At 46.9% G+C, this 16,736-nt stretch overlaps 1 protein-coding gene across 1 annotated transcript in view; it reads right to left on the reverse strand.

The window, feature by feature from the left end:
- Positions 1-16,736, reverse strand: part of LOC137371504 (acid-sensing ion channel 5-like) — a 109,537-nt gene that overhangs the window by 7,677 nt on the left and 85,124 nt on the right. Inside the window, exon 9 of the mRNA XM_068034239.1 lies at positions 15,822-15,913. Within this exon, the coding sequence (XP_067890340.1) occupies positions 15,822-15,913 (92 nt within the window). The remainder of the gene's footprint in view (positions 1-15,821; positions 15,914-16,736) is intronic.

Consider the following 16,736-nt stretch of genomic DNA (forward strand, 5'->3'; position numbering starts at 1 on the left):
GTAGGTACCAACGACAAAGAGAGGGTGGGTATTGAAATCCTACGGTCAGATTTTCAGGTGATAAGAAGGAAATAAAAAAGCAGGACCTCAAAGATAGTGGGCTGGATCTTGTGCTCAGCCTGAAGGTGGGTTTTGTGGTGGGGAGTGGCTGGAGAATTGGAACAAAATCACCCACCACAGAACCTGACGCTGTAATTCTGGTTTCTAATTTTCCCAGAGGCGGCGAAGTTCCGTGGCGGCACCTCCATCACTCTGCGATGGGACCATACTTTAAATATGATAACTGCATTATTAATTAGAATGCAATTTGCCGTGATCCTACCAGCTGTTCGCAATCTTCTGCTTGATGTGCGGCACTCACGTGCTTTCACTTTCCCGTCCTTGAAAAGCTGGCATCACCGAGGCGGGAGTCCTCAGTGCCTGCAAAGGTTATGTAAGTTTTGCCTTGCTATCCTCAGCATTTGTTGCAACATTGGACACTGCCACTATTCCCCGGAAAGAAGGGGAGGTTGGAATTCTGGAAGTGTAAATCATTGAGGGGGTGGGGGGAATGGGAGGAATTCTGCAATTGTATATTGTTGAGGGGGGTAGAAAGGGGGAAACTATACAACTGTAAATTGTTGGTGGAGTATGGGATGAACTCTGCAATTGTATATTCTTGAAGGGGGAATGGGGGAGCTTTGTTATTGTACAGTGTTTAAGGGGGAGCTCTGCAAATAGATGCACTGTTTGCGGGGTGGGTGCCAGAACTAGGAAACTGTATAGGCTGCATTTGTCGGGGGTCCAGTGCACTCAAATGGTATTCCTATGGTCATGATGGCTCGCATTTATTTAAAGGTTGTGTGGGCAACATCAGGCCATACCATAGAGCTCATGCCGGAATACTGCTGAAGCAGGAATAGCACAAATCTCTGTCCAGATAGGTGTACTTGACCTTTTGAAGGAATCCAAAGTTACCAGGAGCATAGAGATAGGTATGAGCCATCCTGTTTTCCTGGATCCCCTTGCATCTCCTCCAGAGGCCAGCTCAAAATGCAGGTGCAGACCAGGAAGAAACTCCCAGACGTGAGCAGCAGCAGCCACCAAGGCACAAAGTAGCCCAGATATGGCAGTGAGTATATCGGACTCAGACGACATACCTGCACATGTCTGAGCGCCAGTGCCAGAGACAACTGTGGATGACCAGAGAGGCCGTCGCACACTATTGTGCACTGCTGAATAATGATTTGCAACCAATGGGCTTTGGTGCTGTCTCGATGCCTTTGCCCTCAAAATTACTAGGGCCCTAAACCTCTACACCTCTGGATCATTCCAGGGATCCACCGGTGACATGTGTGGGGTCTGTCAATCTGCAGTGCATTGCTGTGTCAAGGAGGTAACTGATGCTTTGTTCAGTAGGGCTGGTGACTATGTCCACTACAGGACTGACCCTAAGTGTCAGGCTGAGAGGGCCATTGGATGTGGGGTCATTGCAGGATTCCCACAGGTGCAAGGTGTCATTGACTGCACGCATGTGGCCATCAACGATCCTAAGGACCAACCATCTGCCTTCATAAACAGAAAGGGGTTTCATTCCATCAATGAAAGATCGGATAGGCTGGGGTCACTCTCCTTGGAAGACAGGGGGTTGAGGGGAGATTTGATTGAGATGTACAAAATTGTGAGTGGCCTGGATAGAGTGGATGGGAAGGACCACTTACCAGAGAGGTCAATGACTAGAGGGCATAGATTTAAAGTGATTGATAGAAAGATTAGAGGGGAGGTGAGGAAAGGCTTTTACACATAGAGTTTTTAGTTTTTTTTTAGTTTTTTAGTTTTAGAGATACAGCACTGAAACAGGCCCTTCGGCCCACCGAGTCTGTGCCGACCATGAACCACCCATTTATACCAATCCTACACTAATTCCATATTCTTACCACATCCCCACCTGTCCCTATGTTTCCCTACCACCCACCTATACTCAGGGCAATTTATAATGGCCAATTTACCTATCAACCTGCAAGTCTTCGGCATGTGGGGGGAAACCCACGCAGACACAGGGAGAACTTGCAAACTCCACACAGGCAGTACCCAGAATTGAACCCGGGTCACTGGAGCTGTGAGGCCGCGGTGCTAACCACTGCACCACTGTGCCGCCCCAAAGGTTGGTAGGGATCTGAAACTCACTCTGAAACTCACAAGGGTAGTAAAGGCAGTAACCCTCAACACATTGAAAAAGTGTCTGGATATGCACCTGCAGGACTACAGACCAAATGCAAGGATTAGGCTGGGTGGCAGACATGATGGGCCAACTGGCCTCTTTCTGATCCGTAAACCTTCTATGATTCTATATCCAAATAGTGTGCAAGCACAGAAAGCGATTCCTACAGAAGTGTGTGCCCGCTTCCCGGGCAGCTGCCATGACTCATGCATACTGCGCCAGTCTCAGGTGCCACTGCTTTTCACTCCGCCTGCTCACCTTCAGGGGTGGATTCTTGGGGATAAGGGCTACCCCTTGATGACATGGCTTCTGAAGCCAGTGATGATGCTGAAGAGTGCTACAGTGCCTGTCAAGGCTCCACCCGAATGGCCATTGAGCAGTCGATTGGTATGCTGAAAATGTAGTTCCTCTGCCTCGACAGATCTGGTGGAGCCCGACAGTATGCACCTGACAGGGTTGGGTGCATCGTTGTAGTCTGCTGCATTTTATACAACATCACATTACAGAGGGGGGAGGCCTTGCAACATGAAGAAGTACAGAAGCAAGACACATTCTCCAACGATGATGCCACAAAGGGCACTCAAGAACATGCATGCATGGGAAATCAGAGATCAGTGGTGGAGGCCCAGAATGGCAAGCAGTGAGCAAGGGAGGCAAGGCAGAGACTGATAATTGAGCACTTCCCGAATCCCTGAATTTCAATAAATATGATTAAAAACATAACTCACCATCATGTCATCTGTAGCCCTCTGCCTCCGTAACATCTGTCTCTCCAGCTTGGCTGGCAGCAACAAACTGAGCCATTGCCCATGTGACATCATTCATGCGGTTAAACCTCATGCATGTTGGCATAGTAATGATGTCAGTGGTCACACTGGCATGTCAGTAAGGCTTATGATGTAATTGAAAGACACATTGTCACTCCATGGTGCAATGAGGTTTTTGGACAATAAAGGCTGATGATTGGCAGGAAAACAGATTTAATTAAAGTATACATGGCATATCTGTCTCACCTGTGAATACCCACATGTGTCAAGGGGTGTTTTTAATACATTTGTGGGTGCTCCTTCACAGTGTTACCTCTGTGCTGGCAGCTGCACTGGAGGCAGGCTGCTGATCAGGACGTCCCTTGGCCTGGGATCACTTCGGCGGTCGTCCTCTGGGTGCCTGAGGTCTGGAGTGCCCCAGCTGACTGAAGGCTTCCTGCACCAGTATAGGGCTGTCCTCAGGTGTCACAGTTGCTGTAGCTGAACTAACTGGCGGAGGGGCTGAAGAGCCGGTGTGCACACTTGAATCACCCTGAGGAGAGACCCCATGTGGAGTGCAGCCTCCCCTCCTCTTAAGGCTTGTTGGAACATCTCTGCTCTCCAGAGAAGGACTAGGAGCGGGAACACTCTCCAAGCTGCTGGCCTTTGCCTTACCCTGCCACTGCTATTTTGACGTCATGGCCAAAGCGAGGGTTTTCAGGTCATATTGCATCTGTGGAATGTGGCTTTCCATGGGGGTCACCAGCCTCTCGATGGATGAAGCCATGCACTCACATGCCCAGGGCATGGCGGCAGTCATGATATGGATGGACTCCTCCATCGTCAAGGCTGCGCATGCCCTGTGCTGTCGACACCAAAGGCTCATCATCAGCCTGGGGCACAGCATGGGCCTGTCCACCCACAGTCCTCTGATTGTCAGAGGCCTCAGCTGTCTCAACCTCAGCCAGCTGCTCAGATGTGTGTGTGGTCCTCTCACCAGCTTATGACCCTGATTCTAATGACGACGAGATATCCACCGCGGTGAGAGTATCTGCACTGGTGGAAGGTGCAGGAGTGTCATGGGATGGTGCATCCTCTTCCTCAGAGGTTGTCGTCATTCCCTTGGTGTCTGCAGTGCCTCCCAGCAAGATACAATGTGAAGAACAGACATTTAGTTGTTATGGTACACAAGTCGCAATGATGACAGCATAGCGTTTGCATATGAAATGTTATTTCGATTCATTCTGTGTTTGGCAATAATTACTCTTTTCAACTGGGATCCTGAGCTCGACGTCCGATATGGCACATGCTCCTTGGCTCCCAACTAACTCGAGCGCCTCCTCTTTGGCCTGTGACAGAGCCTCAGGTCGGCCACCCTGTCACCGGTCCTGGCTGTCTCCCTGCTGTTGTGGGACCTCTCCTCCTGAAAGATCAAGGATGCAGTTACTGTTAAGTTCCAAACGTCTCTACAGCACTTCAATGCTAACATGGGCCCCTCTTCTGTACCTAGGTGGTCGATGCTCTCATACTGACTCTATCTGTCATGGGTCTAAATTGGGCTCAGATAGAAATGAGGGTGACTGGTCTGACTTATGCAGTCAGTAATCTGCTATCATTATGCGATGACCTTCCTATCATTAGAATGGCTGTGTCAGCTGTGCGCCTTTATGCTTGTGGGCAAGCAGATCACAGCAAGCTATGTGGAACCTCAAAACCTACCTTGGCTGAGTGTAAGAGGTCATTGACTCTCTTCCTGTACTGGACCCAGTTACTACGGGTAATCCCACGGCTGCTTACCTCCCCTGCGATCTCCATCCAAGCTTGCTTGGTCAAGCGGGAGGACGTCTTCTTGCCATCACTGGGGAAGAAAGAGGACCTGCTGCCTTTCCCTTGCAGCATGGAGGATAATCAGCAGGGAGGCATCACTGAAGCGTGGGGCCACCCTTGCTCTGACCTTTGACACTCTCAGTACTAGGCCCAGTGATTCTGCTTGCTCAGGCTGCAACTGATGCTAATGTACAGATGTTTTCAATGACTGAGCCGCCGTGCAATCCAAGAAGAGGGTGAATGCAGGGCTGGCAGCCTTTTAAAGATGGCACCAGCACCTGATCTGACATCAGGTGATGCTGTTCATGGCGTTGTCAATGCCACCCCCGCCACGGGGGTGAGCAAATGTCGGCTGCGAAGGTCATGTGTGGGACGACCGAGATTTTGCTCACCCTCTGCCGCTCCTGGCGGGGCGACTACAAAATCCAGCCCAGTATCTCTGGATTATACATGTGCCATGTGCTAGTGAGAATTGAAATAGGAAGCTAGGGATGATCAAAACATGGCTTGACGAGTGGTTCAGAATGAGGGCTTCAAATTCTTGGGGCTTTGGGACCTGCTCTGGGGCAGGAAGCACCTACTCAAAAGGGATGGATTGCACCTCAGTAGGACTGGGACCAATGTTCTCACAGGGATGTTCACTAGTATGGTTGGGGAGGGTTTAAACTAAATTGGTAGGGGGGTGGGCACCAGCATGGAGAAGTAGAAAGCAGGAATAAGGTGCATAAAAGAGTGAGAGTGATGGATCGTACTAGAGAAGGAAGTAGTGCCATATTAGATAGAAGCAGACTAATAAGGACTGCAAGGACAGTTTAAAATGTATGTATGTAAATGCACACAGTGGTCTGGATTTTACCAGGCTACTGACTTCGGGCTCCGTGGCAGGAGGGGCTGGCAGATCGTTCCGGCAGAGGTCCGCCATGGGGTCTGGAACTCACTGCCTATAAGGGTAGTAGAGGCAGAAACCCTCAACTCTTTTAAAAGTAGTCTGGAAAAGCACCTCAAATGCCGAAACCTGAAAGGCAATAGACCAAATGCTGGAAGGTGGGATTAGACTTTGTGGCTCATTTTTCGGCCGGTGCAGACATGATGGACCAAGTGACCTCTTTCTGTGCTGTAAATTTTCAATGATTTCTATGCTTTTAAATGGGTTTTGTTTCATGGGGCACTGGCACCAGTACTGGGGAAAGTGGTCAGGGTACTTTTTCACCTGAACCATGCTGGGACCAGTGTTCTGGCGAATCATGTAAGTCAGGTATTAGAGAGGGCTTTAAACTAAACAGTGGGGAAGAGGTATCAAATGAGGGAAGATATGATAGTTTAAAGATCGAGGAGAAGGCAAAAGAGTAAGATAGTAATAAGGGTAATGATAATCAGAGTGTGGCAGGAGGGTACCCAATGTACAAACCTAAGAGTGCGGCAGCAGTTAAGGCTAGAGACTGTGAACTAACAGAGTGGGGAGAGGGTTCAGGTGAGGGGAGATTTAGAAATCCAAAGAAAAAGGTCAAGGCATCGGAACAGTTTCGCATTGTAGGTAAAGACAACGAATGGGACAGGAAGGGACAGAGAGTTTAACAAAAATTGTACATCAGCAAATAAGGTCATTGCAGGGAATAGGAATAAAAAATCAAATTAAAGGTTCTTTAACTGAATGCATGAAGCATCTGCAATAAGATAGATGAACCGTGGCACAAATAGAGGTACACTCTGTCACTCTCTGAAAATCTCAGACACATTCTGTTTAGTTTAGAGATACAGCACTGAAACAGGCCCTTCGGCCCACCGAGTCTGTGCCGTCCATCAACCACCCATTTATACTAATCCTACACTAATCCCATATTCCTACCACTTCCCCACCTGTTCCTATATTTCCCTACCACCTACCTATACTAGGGGCAATTTATAATAGCCAATTTACCTATCAACCTGCAAGTCTTTGGCATGTGGGAGGAAACCGGAGCACCCGGAGGAAACCCACGCAGACACAGGGAGAACTTGCAAACTCCACACAGGCAGTACCCAGAATTGAACCCGGGTCACTGGAGCTGTGAGGCTGCGGTGCTAACCACTGCGCCACTGTGCCAGTTGATAGGTAAAATTGGCCATTATAAATTGCCCCCAGTATAGGTATGTGGTAGGGAAATATAGGAACAGGTGGGGATGTGGTAGGAATATGGAATTAGTGTAGAATTAGTATAAATGGGTGGTTGATGGTCGGCACAGACTCGGTGGGCTGAAGGGCCTGTTTCAGTGCTGTATCTCGAAATAAATAAATAAATAAAAATAAAATCTATTCATGGTTACATGGCAATCAAGGGTGGAAAATAAATATTCCAGGGTACACAATATTTCAGACTATAAGACAGACAGAATAGCAAATATCTCATTGAAACATACAAGATTCTAAAGGGGCTGGCTGGGGTAGGCACTGAGAGATTGTTTCCACTGGTCGAGGAATCTAAAACATGGGGGCACCATGTCAGGATAAGGGACCAATCATTTAGGACTGAAATTAGGAGAAATTACTTCAGTCAGTGAGTTGTGAATCTTTGGAATTTTCTACCCCAGAGGGTTGTGGATGCTTTACCGTTGAATACATTTAAGGCTGGGATAGATTGATTTTTGGTCTCTCAGGGAATCAAGGGATATGGCGAATGGGCAGGAAAGTGGAGTTGAAGCCTAAAATCAACCATGATCTTATTGAATCGTGGAGTAGGCTCGATGGGCCATATGGTCTACTCCTGTCCCTATTTCTTGTGTTCTTATGTTTTTAAATAGATGTATTGAATACAAACAGCACTGTAGGTGTGCCTACATCCCAAGGACTTCAGCAGTTGAAGAAGGCAACTCACCACCACCTTCTCAATGGCAATTAGGGATAGGCAATAAATGCTGGCCTAGCCAGTGGTGCCCACATCCCATAAGCGAATTAAAAAAAACAAGGAAGTTATGCTGAACCTCCATAAAGTTCTGGTTAGGCCACAACTAGAATATTGCATTCCGTTATGGTCATGACACATTTGGAAGGATGCGAGGGTCCTTGAGAGCATGCAGAGGAGATTTACCAAAATGGTTCCAAGGATGAGGTATTTTAGATACAATGCTAGGTTGGAGAAGCTGAGATTGGTCTGCTTAGGGCAAAGGGGTTGAGGGGAGATCCAAAAGGTTTAGATAGGTAGACAAAGAAAAACTGTTACAATTAGTTGATGGTACAAGGACCAAGAAAAACAGATTTAAGGTTTTGGGCAATTGATACAGGTGAGGTTTGAAGAAGAATGGTTTTTGGCAGCAAGTGGTAACGACCTGGAACTTGCTGCTTACGAGGTTGGTGGAAGTGGAGATGATGAATAAGTTCAAAAGAAAATTGGATAGCATTTGAGGGAAATATATTTTCAGGGCAACAGGGATAGATTGGGGGAATGGGACTGACTGGATTGCTGTACAGAGAGACGTCATGGATTTGATGGTCTGAGTGGTCTCCTTCTCTGCTGTAAATGACTCTACGGCTCTAGACGCTAGGTAAAGCAAAAAGAATAAAAAGCAGCACCTCCATACCCCTCCTGACCAAATTCCCTCGGCACAAAATCTCCGCCTTTAACACTTTGTCACTGACCTGAAACGTTAACTCTGCTTCTCTCTCCACAGATGCTGCCAGACCTGCTGAGTATTTTCAGCACTTTTTGTTTTTATCCCCAACTTTAACACTGTGTTTACAAAGCTCTCTGTTCCCTGATCATCCTGTGCTTCACCCTCGTGCGGTAGCAAACACTGTCTCCATGCCTCATGCACTAATCTCATATATATTTTGCCATGAGACACGATTACGTACATCTGTTAAGAACAGGACAACATAACAGAGAAGAGAAGTAGGCTATTTGGCCCTTTGAGGCTGCTCTGCTATTTAATAAGATCACAGCTGATCTCCTATCTCAACTTCATCATCTCACATCATCCCCATATCCCTCGATTCATAAAGCTATTGATCGCTGTCTTGAATATATTTAACTCCTGAGTATCCACAGCCCTCTGGGATAAAAAATTCCAAACATTCACAACTTTTTGAATGAAACCATTTATCTTTATCTCAGTGCTAAATGGTCGACCCCTTATTCTGAGACTGTGACCCTTAGTTCAAGGCTTCCCAGCCAGGGGAAACATTCTCCCAACATTTACCCTGTCGAGTCCCTGATTTTTAAGCACAAGGTCTACGATTCATATTGCACCAGTGCCTGTTCAGAGCAAAGTGGGTAAGACACAATTTGCAAGTTGCTGTGCCTCCAGCGCGACTCTCTTCTCAACGGTGCTGGTGAGTTCTGCACACAGCAGGTGGTCTAGGCTGCGGTGCTGCAGACCTTATGGTATAGGCAGCCTGCTCTTTCTTAATGGCAAGCCGTCTCTTAAAGGGAAGCTGGAAAAAGAAATTGCTGTAATGGAACTTCTTGCAAACTGAACACCAGGGTAGACAGAGGGATTCAGACTGACAAATGAGGTGTTGGAGGCATTGGTGCTACAGTTAGGCAGGAGGAGAGATGCCAGGGTCCCACGGAGGATCAGGAGATTCTCAAGGACCACATACAGAAGAGCAGGTGGCCAGAGAGGTCAACTCCCAGAGTCTGGACCTGAGGATCTGGCATTGGTGCCCCAAGACCTCATGTGGGCATTCAACGTCAGTGAATGCATTTTCACATGTCATCTTCTAACCCACCACACTACCAGCTTCTCACACTGCTCAATACACCACACCCCTATCGGGCGGCACAGTGGCGCAGTGGTTAGCACTGCAGCCTCACAGCTACAGCGACCTGGGTTCAGTTCTTGGTACTGCCTGTGCAGAGTTTGCAAGTTCTCCCTGTGACCGCGTGAGTTTCCGCCGGGTGCCCCAGTTTCCTCCCACAGCCAAAGACTTGCAGGTTGATAGGTAAATTGACCATTGTAAATTGCCCCTAGTGTAGGTAGGTGGTAGGAGAATGGTGGGGATGTGGTAGGGAATATGGGATTAATGTATGATTAGTATAAATGGGTGGTTGTTAGTCGGCACAGATTCGGTGGGCCGAAGGGCCTGTTTCAGTGCTGTATCTCTAAATAAAAAATAAATAAATCATAGAAATTATAGAATCATAGAATGTTTAAGGCACAGAAAGAGGCCATTTGGCTCATCGTGTCAGTGCCAGCTGAAAAACAATTCACCTAGTCTAATCCCACCTTCCAGCATTTGGTCCGTACCCTGCAGATTACAGCACTTAAAGTGCATATCCAGACTTCTTTTGAATGAGTTGAGGGTTTCTGCCTCAACTACCCTTTCAGGCAGTGAGTTTCAGACTCCCACCACCCTCTAGGTGAAAATGTTTTTCCTCATCTCCCCTCTAATTTTTCTACCAATCATTTTAATTCTATGACCTCTCTGCTAAGGCCCTTCACCTCCACTCTATCCAGACCCCTCAACATTTTGTATATTTCAATCAGATCTCCCCTCAGCCTTCTTTGTTCCAAGGAGAACAACCCCAGGCTATCCAATCTTTCTTCATAGCTGCATTTTTTCCGTCCTGGCAACATCCTCGTAAATCTCCTCTGTACCCTCTCTAGTGCAATTACATCCTTTCTATATTGAGTTAACCAGAACTGCATACAGTACTCAAGTTGTGGCCTAACTAATGAGTTATACAGTTCCAGCATAACCTCTTGCTCTTATATTCTATACCTCGGCTAATAAAGGAAAGGATTCCATATGCCTTCTTAACAACCTTATTGACCTGTCCTGCTACCTTCAGGGATCTGTGGACATTCACTCCAAGGTCCCTCACTTCCTCTACACTTTGCAGTATTTTCCCATTAATTGTGTATTCCTTTGCCTTGTTTGACCTCCCTAAATTCATCAGCTCACACTTCTCCAAGTTGAATTCCATTTGTCACTTTTCTGTCCATCTGACCAGACCATCAATATCTTCCTGCAGCCTACAGTTATCCTCCTCGCTATCTACCACACGGCCGATCTTTGTGTCATCTGCAAACCTCTTGATCATGCCCCCCTACATTTATGTCCAAATTGTTAATATATAACCACAAAAAGCAGGGGACCCAATACTGAGCCCTGTGGAACGCCACTGAAAACAGCCCTCCAGTCACTAAAACACCTGTCAACAATTACCCTTTGTTTCCTGCCACTGAGCCAATTTTGTATCCACCTTACTGCATTTCCCTGGATTCCATCACTCACCAGCATTCTGAACTCACATCTAACATCCAGATATGCCACATCACCTCACTCTCACACCCCTACCAATGCTGCGAGCCTCACACCCACCTCTCAGTGCCCTCACATACCTTCAACTATTCAGCTATGGCATACACATCACCGAAACATAGTGTTACACTATCACTGACATGCTCCCTTCTCTCTTGCAGGACAAAGTGGCACACAATAGAAGTAGCAGAGCAGAACTGGCAGGTTACAAGGACGCCTACAACACCTGAGCTCTGCAGAGGAGATGGTTCCTTCTCTGTCGCTGCATCAAAATCCTTGAACTCCCTTCCTAACAGCACTGTGGGTGTACCTACACCCCAAGCACTGCAGTGGTTCAAGAAGGCAGCTCATCACCACCTTCTCAAGGGTAATTAGTGATGGGCAGTAAATGCTGGCCTAGCCAGTGATCCCATGAACGAATAAAAAAAATATGCACAGCAGGCCCTCTATCTTTGTGTAGCTAATGCAGGGTAGTTTGGAATTCTTAAACCTTAGAGAAGAATTTATTGCAGGGTTGCAGCACCCGACAAAATGTGCATTTGTTTCTTCCACCTAACATTATTACTTTTGATGATATCTGTGTGCCTGCAGAATGCTATTTCAGATCTGTGATCATGTATTATTGCTGCACTGACAATCAAGATGGAGACAGCTATGCCTAACCTATCACATTTTGACCTGCACTCTGAGCCCTAATCTGTGTTCCCACTTTGGCTGTGATGATTCGGGAGTGCAAGGGTGGGCTTTGGAATCACTGATGATAAGACCAAAAAGACCTAAATTCTCCACTATGGAGGTGAAGAATTGGAAAATATTTTCAAAGTGACTCCTGACAATGCAGAGCATGTGCAGAGTGGTCGAGGTCGTCCAAAATGTGTGCGAACATTTGCCAGTCTGCCAGTATAAATGCGCACATGCACGGGCATGATGTCATCATGCAAAGATGTCATCACCCCTCAAAAGCTGTCTCCATTCCTCACCCAGCTCCATTTTCCCGAACAGTACCCCACTCCCTCCCACCATCTCTGCTTCATTCGCCGCTTCACCCCGCTTGGTCCCCGCCACCACGCTGCCTTCCCTCAGCCACTCGCTCCCCCACCCCACTAGTCACTCTACCTCATGGCCACTCATTCCAGGCCTCCAAGCTTCCTCCCTCTCAGCCATTTGCTCCCGCCCTCAACACTTCCTCCCTCTCCCCTCCTCACCACTGGCCGCTTCTCCCACCTTAGCTGCTCGCTCCAGACCTCGTCACTGCTCCCCACGCCACTCCCCTGAGCTGACTGTTTCCCGCTCCCCAACCGCTCACGCCTCACTTCCCTCCCCCCCTTCTGCCACTAGTTCCAGGCCGCACCATTTCCCTCCTCTCGGCCACTTGCCGAGTGGGAGCGAGTGGCCAAGAGGAGGGAAGCACCGTGGCCTAGAGCTAATGGCTGGGTGGCGGGGGTGGGGGGAAGCAGGTAGCGAGTGAGTGGCCGGAGAGCCAAGTGGGGGGGGGGGAACCGAGGGGCGGGGTACGATGGGCCAAGAGGAAGTGGGGGAGTAGTGGCGAAGTCTGGAGTGAGCGGCTGAAGTGGGGGGGAAGCGAGGAGCGAGCGGCCGGAGAGCGGGGTGGGGAAAGCGGGAAGCGAGTGGCCAGAAGACGGGCACAGGAGGGAGTGGCAAAGAGAAACGCAATGGCAAGAGGGAGGGGGGACTGTTGGGGGTGGGATGGAGGTGGCGATGACAGCCATTGAGGAGATTTCTGGGTTGAATTTGTTTTTGTGATAAATTGAGCAGTGCCATCTTTAATCCTGGCAGCTGCAGACAGTGACGTTTCAGTGGAAGAGGCTGCATTTGCTCATGTGCTAGTACTGCGCCACCTAGTGGTTGCATTGTCAGCAAAAGCAGCCAAATATATTTGAGACACTATGCCTGCGCAAAATGGCTATGACTCAGCAACTTATTTCATGCTCAAGAAGAATGCAATATACAAAACACTTATTTTCCAATGAATCAAGCAAGAAGTAAATGAGACAATTGATCAATATTACATATGATTGAGACAACTGGCAATCAAATGTGACTTTGGTATTGTCGAACATGCCAAACGGCAAATAAAAACACAAATAACTGAAGGTTGCCTGTCTAGTTAAATGTGCAGAGAAGCACTTGAGAAAGACGGAAAGCTGTCAAAGCTGTTGGAGTTAGCAAGATCATTATCCCTTTAAGAGTCCAGAAATGCTGAAGTTGAGGCTGCCAACAGCAACTCTCACACTTCAAGCTCAAAGCCTGTGAACAGTGTTCACCACTCATGGGCCAGGCAACCACCTGTAAAGCAATGACAGCAATCTGGCAAACAGGATCATGACTTTTCCAAGCATTGCTTCCACTGTGGCAGTAATTGTTCACAACAGACAGTGTGTCCTGCTACTGGCAAGCTTGTGGAAAACTCAACCATTTTGCTTGCATTTTTCTGCTGTTCAACTGTTGAGACATACTACCAAAAGGGTGCCACGTAGGGGTATCACACCAAAAGGGCAAGACAATGAAGCCGATGTAGAGATAAATGACCCTGAATATGCTTTTGTGCTTTCTTCCAGACACAGCAACCAGCCACATAGATACAGGAGCATTTGTCAACTTCATGGCGGATAAAATGTTCAACAAATCTTCAGGACTGCCTCATCCTTTGCAAACCAGGGAATACAAAAATCTTCCCCTACAACAGTAACAAACCACTGAAAGCTCTTGGGACTTTTGAAACACCAGTCGCATTCAAAGACACCAGAATGAATGCTGTCATATCTTGAGAAAGTGGTACGCTCATCAGTTTCCAGACAGCAATGGATCTGTGCATTATTGCAGTCACATGCATAGTTCCTACATATACCAACAATGTTATTGAACTATATGCTGACCACTTCACGGGTATCAGCAACTGAAGAGTGCTACACGCAAGCTGCATGTCGATCCCAAGTTGTGTTCAGTCATGCGCCTACATAGACAAATACCATTCCATATTAGAAAACTGCCAGAGAAGGAACTTCAGTGCTTGCTTGACCTTTCCATCATCGAGAATGCTAGGGATGAATCCACCCCTTGGGTCTCACCCATACAAGTTGTCAAAAAACCCAAGAGTCATCCTCTGAAGACATTTCCATTTTTTAACAATAAACTGTGGCCACAGCTGCCAGGCTATCAAACCCCTCCACAGGATAACCTGTGGCCGTAGCTGTAGCCTGCTGATCCCTGTGGCTCCTGTCGGGGGTCGGTATAGGAGGCCTCGCGGGCTCCCCAGCCAGCTGCAAGCATGCCATCTCCAAGGCACCTGCCAGGCTTTGCCCTTGGCAGAGTTCCGTCCGCCACCAGGAATATCCTTGTGATGTCCCTAATCTGCCCGCAAGTGGGCACTAACATAGCCAAATTGGCTATCCACAACTGCCAGAGAGGAAACCCTTGCTGTTTCCAAGCCCGCCAACCTCATGCCCTCCCAATCCAACCTTCCACCCGGTCCTGCCGTCAAAGCCACCTCGGTGGGACTGGTAAAATTCCACTCTAAATTTCGATAAATTGAGCTGCAAAAGTAGAAGCCAGAGTAGGGATAATGGCCATAGACTCTATATGGGCAGGATAATGACTAGCACTATCTCTGAAGTGTCTATACTGGTGTCTTAGCTTTTCACTAATCTATAAATTACTTTGATGAATAGAGAACCTTATATCCAAGTTTGCTAATGGCACTAAGTTAGGTGGCACAGTATGTTGTATAGATGGGAACAGGAAGTTGCAAAGTGGCATTGATGAAGTGAGTGGGAGAACTGTGGCAGATGAAGTTCAATGTGGGAAAACATGAGGTTGTTCACTTTGAACCTAAGAAAGATAAGAGTATTTTCTAAATGGTGAGAAGCTAGAAACTGTGAAGGAGCAGAGAGATTTAGGGGTCCAAGTACATATATCGCTAAAAGCTAGTGGACAGGTACAAAAAGTAGTTATAAAGGCTAATGGAACATTGGCTTTTATTTCCCAGGGGGCTGGGATACTAATGGGTGGAAATTATGCTACAGTTGTAAAAACCTCTGGTTAGACCACATCTGAAGTATTGCATTGAGCTTTGGGTCTCCACCTCAGAAGGATATATTGGCCATGAAGCAGTACAGTGCAGATTTACCAGAATGATATTAGAGCTAAAAGGGTTATATTATGAGGACAGATTGCATAGACTAGGCTTGTCTTCCCTTGAGTATAGAAGATTAAGGGGTAAAATAATTGAGATTAAATTTTAAGATTTAATAGGGTATATAAGGAGGGCTGGTGGGCGAGTCCAACACAAGGAGGCATCACCTTAAAATTAGAGCTGGGCTGTTCAGAGGTGATGTCAGGTTGTTCACACAAAGAGTAGTGGAAATCTGGAACTCTGTGAAAAAGCTACTGAGGCTAGGTCAACTGAATTAGTTACAATGGAGATTGATAGATTTTTGTTTGGCAGAGGTATCAAGTGATATGGAAACAAGGCCAATAGATGGAGTTAAGATACAGATCAGCCACAATCTAATTGAATGGCAGAATATGTTCAAGGGGTCGAATAGCCTACTCCTGTGCCCATGTTCCCTTGAAAAATTCATTTAGATTGTTACATGTCCACCTGATTATTTATGTAAAGCAGAGCTTTGAGCCCATTGTTCCTATTAAATTCTGGCTACAAAATAGCTACGTAGTTATAGACATGACAGCATTTGATATTTTATTTTAATCATTACTAGAAATATTGTTTCCCCATTGTGAACTAAAAATGAAAGTGTATCTGGAGGAGTAGGGTAGTTCAACTCACCAATAAGCTCAGTAACTGGCATTGCCTTCTGCTGCTGAGTCATTTCATAGTTGAGATCCTTGTAAGCTATATCAATGGAAACAAAGTTTTCCCTAGGAGTGAAATAAATTATACTTTATTTATGTTCCACCAAAAACTGCTTTCTCTTGTAAAATGCAGTCAATATTTATTTAAGTCTGTGTAACCTTCTGCAAACTTGGATTGTTAATTTTGATTAACTGTGTGAGGCTGCTCTCGCCTGGTTCCATTGCTAATCTAATTGTAGCCAGGGAATCACCTGCTTCTCTTCCCACTCCCACACAGTTGCGTCTGTTATCCTCCAGGGATTTATCCCTAGCCCATCTTATTTCTCATCGACATGCTGCCCTCAGAAACATTTTACAAAAGCACAGCTTTAGTTTTCACATGTACGCTGAGGACGCCCAGCTGTAGCTTACCGCCACCTCTCTCACTCATCTACTGTTTCTACATTGTCAGACTGCTAATCTGACATCCAGTTCTGGATAAGCAGAAATATCCTCCAGCTAAACATTGGGAAGACTTTGGTTCCCACCACAAACTCTAATCCCTAGTTACTGACTCTATCCCACTTCCTGGCAGACGTCTGAAGCTAAACCTGACTGTTTGCAACCTTGGTGTATTCTCTGACCCTGAAATAAGCTTCCAACCACATATCCATCACTAAGACTGCCTATTTCTATCTCCATAACATTGTCAGTCTCTGTCTTTGCCTCAGCACATTTCCTGCTGAAACCCTCACCTATACATTTGTGACCTCTAAACTTGACTATTTCAACAAACTCCTGGCCTGCCTCCTACATTTTACTCTCCATAAACTTGGGACCATCCAAAATTCTACTGCCATGTCCTAATTCGCATCAAGTTCACCCATCACCGCTGGTTGTTGCTTCAATA

Source organism: Heterodontus francisci, chromosome 1 (assembly GCF_036365525.1).
Source record: "Heterodontus francisci isolate sHetFra1 chromosome 1, sHetFra1.hap1, whole genome shotgun sequence".
Taxonomy (NCBI): Eukaryota; Metazoa; Chordata; class Chondrichthyes; order Heterodontiformes; family Heterodontidae; genus Heterodontus; species Heterodontus francisci.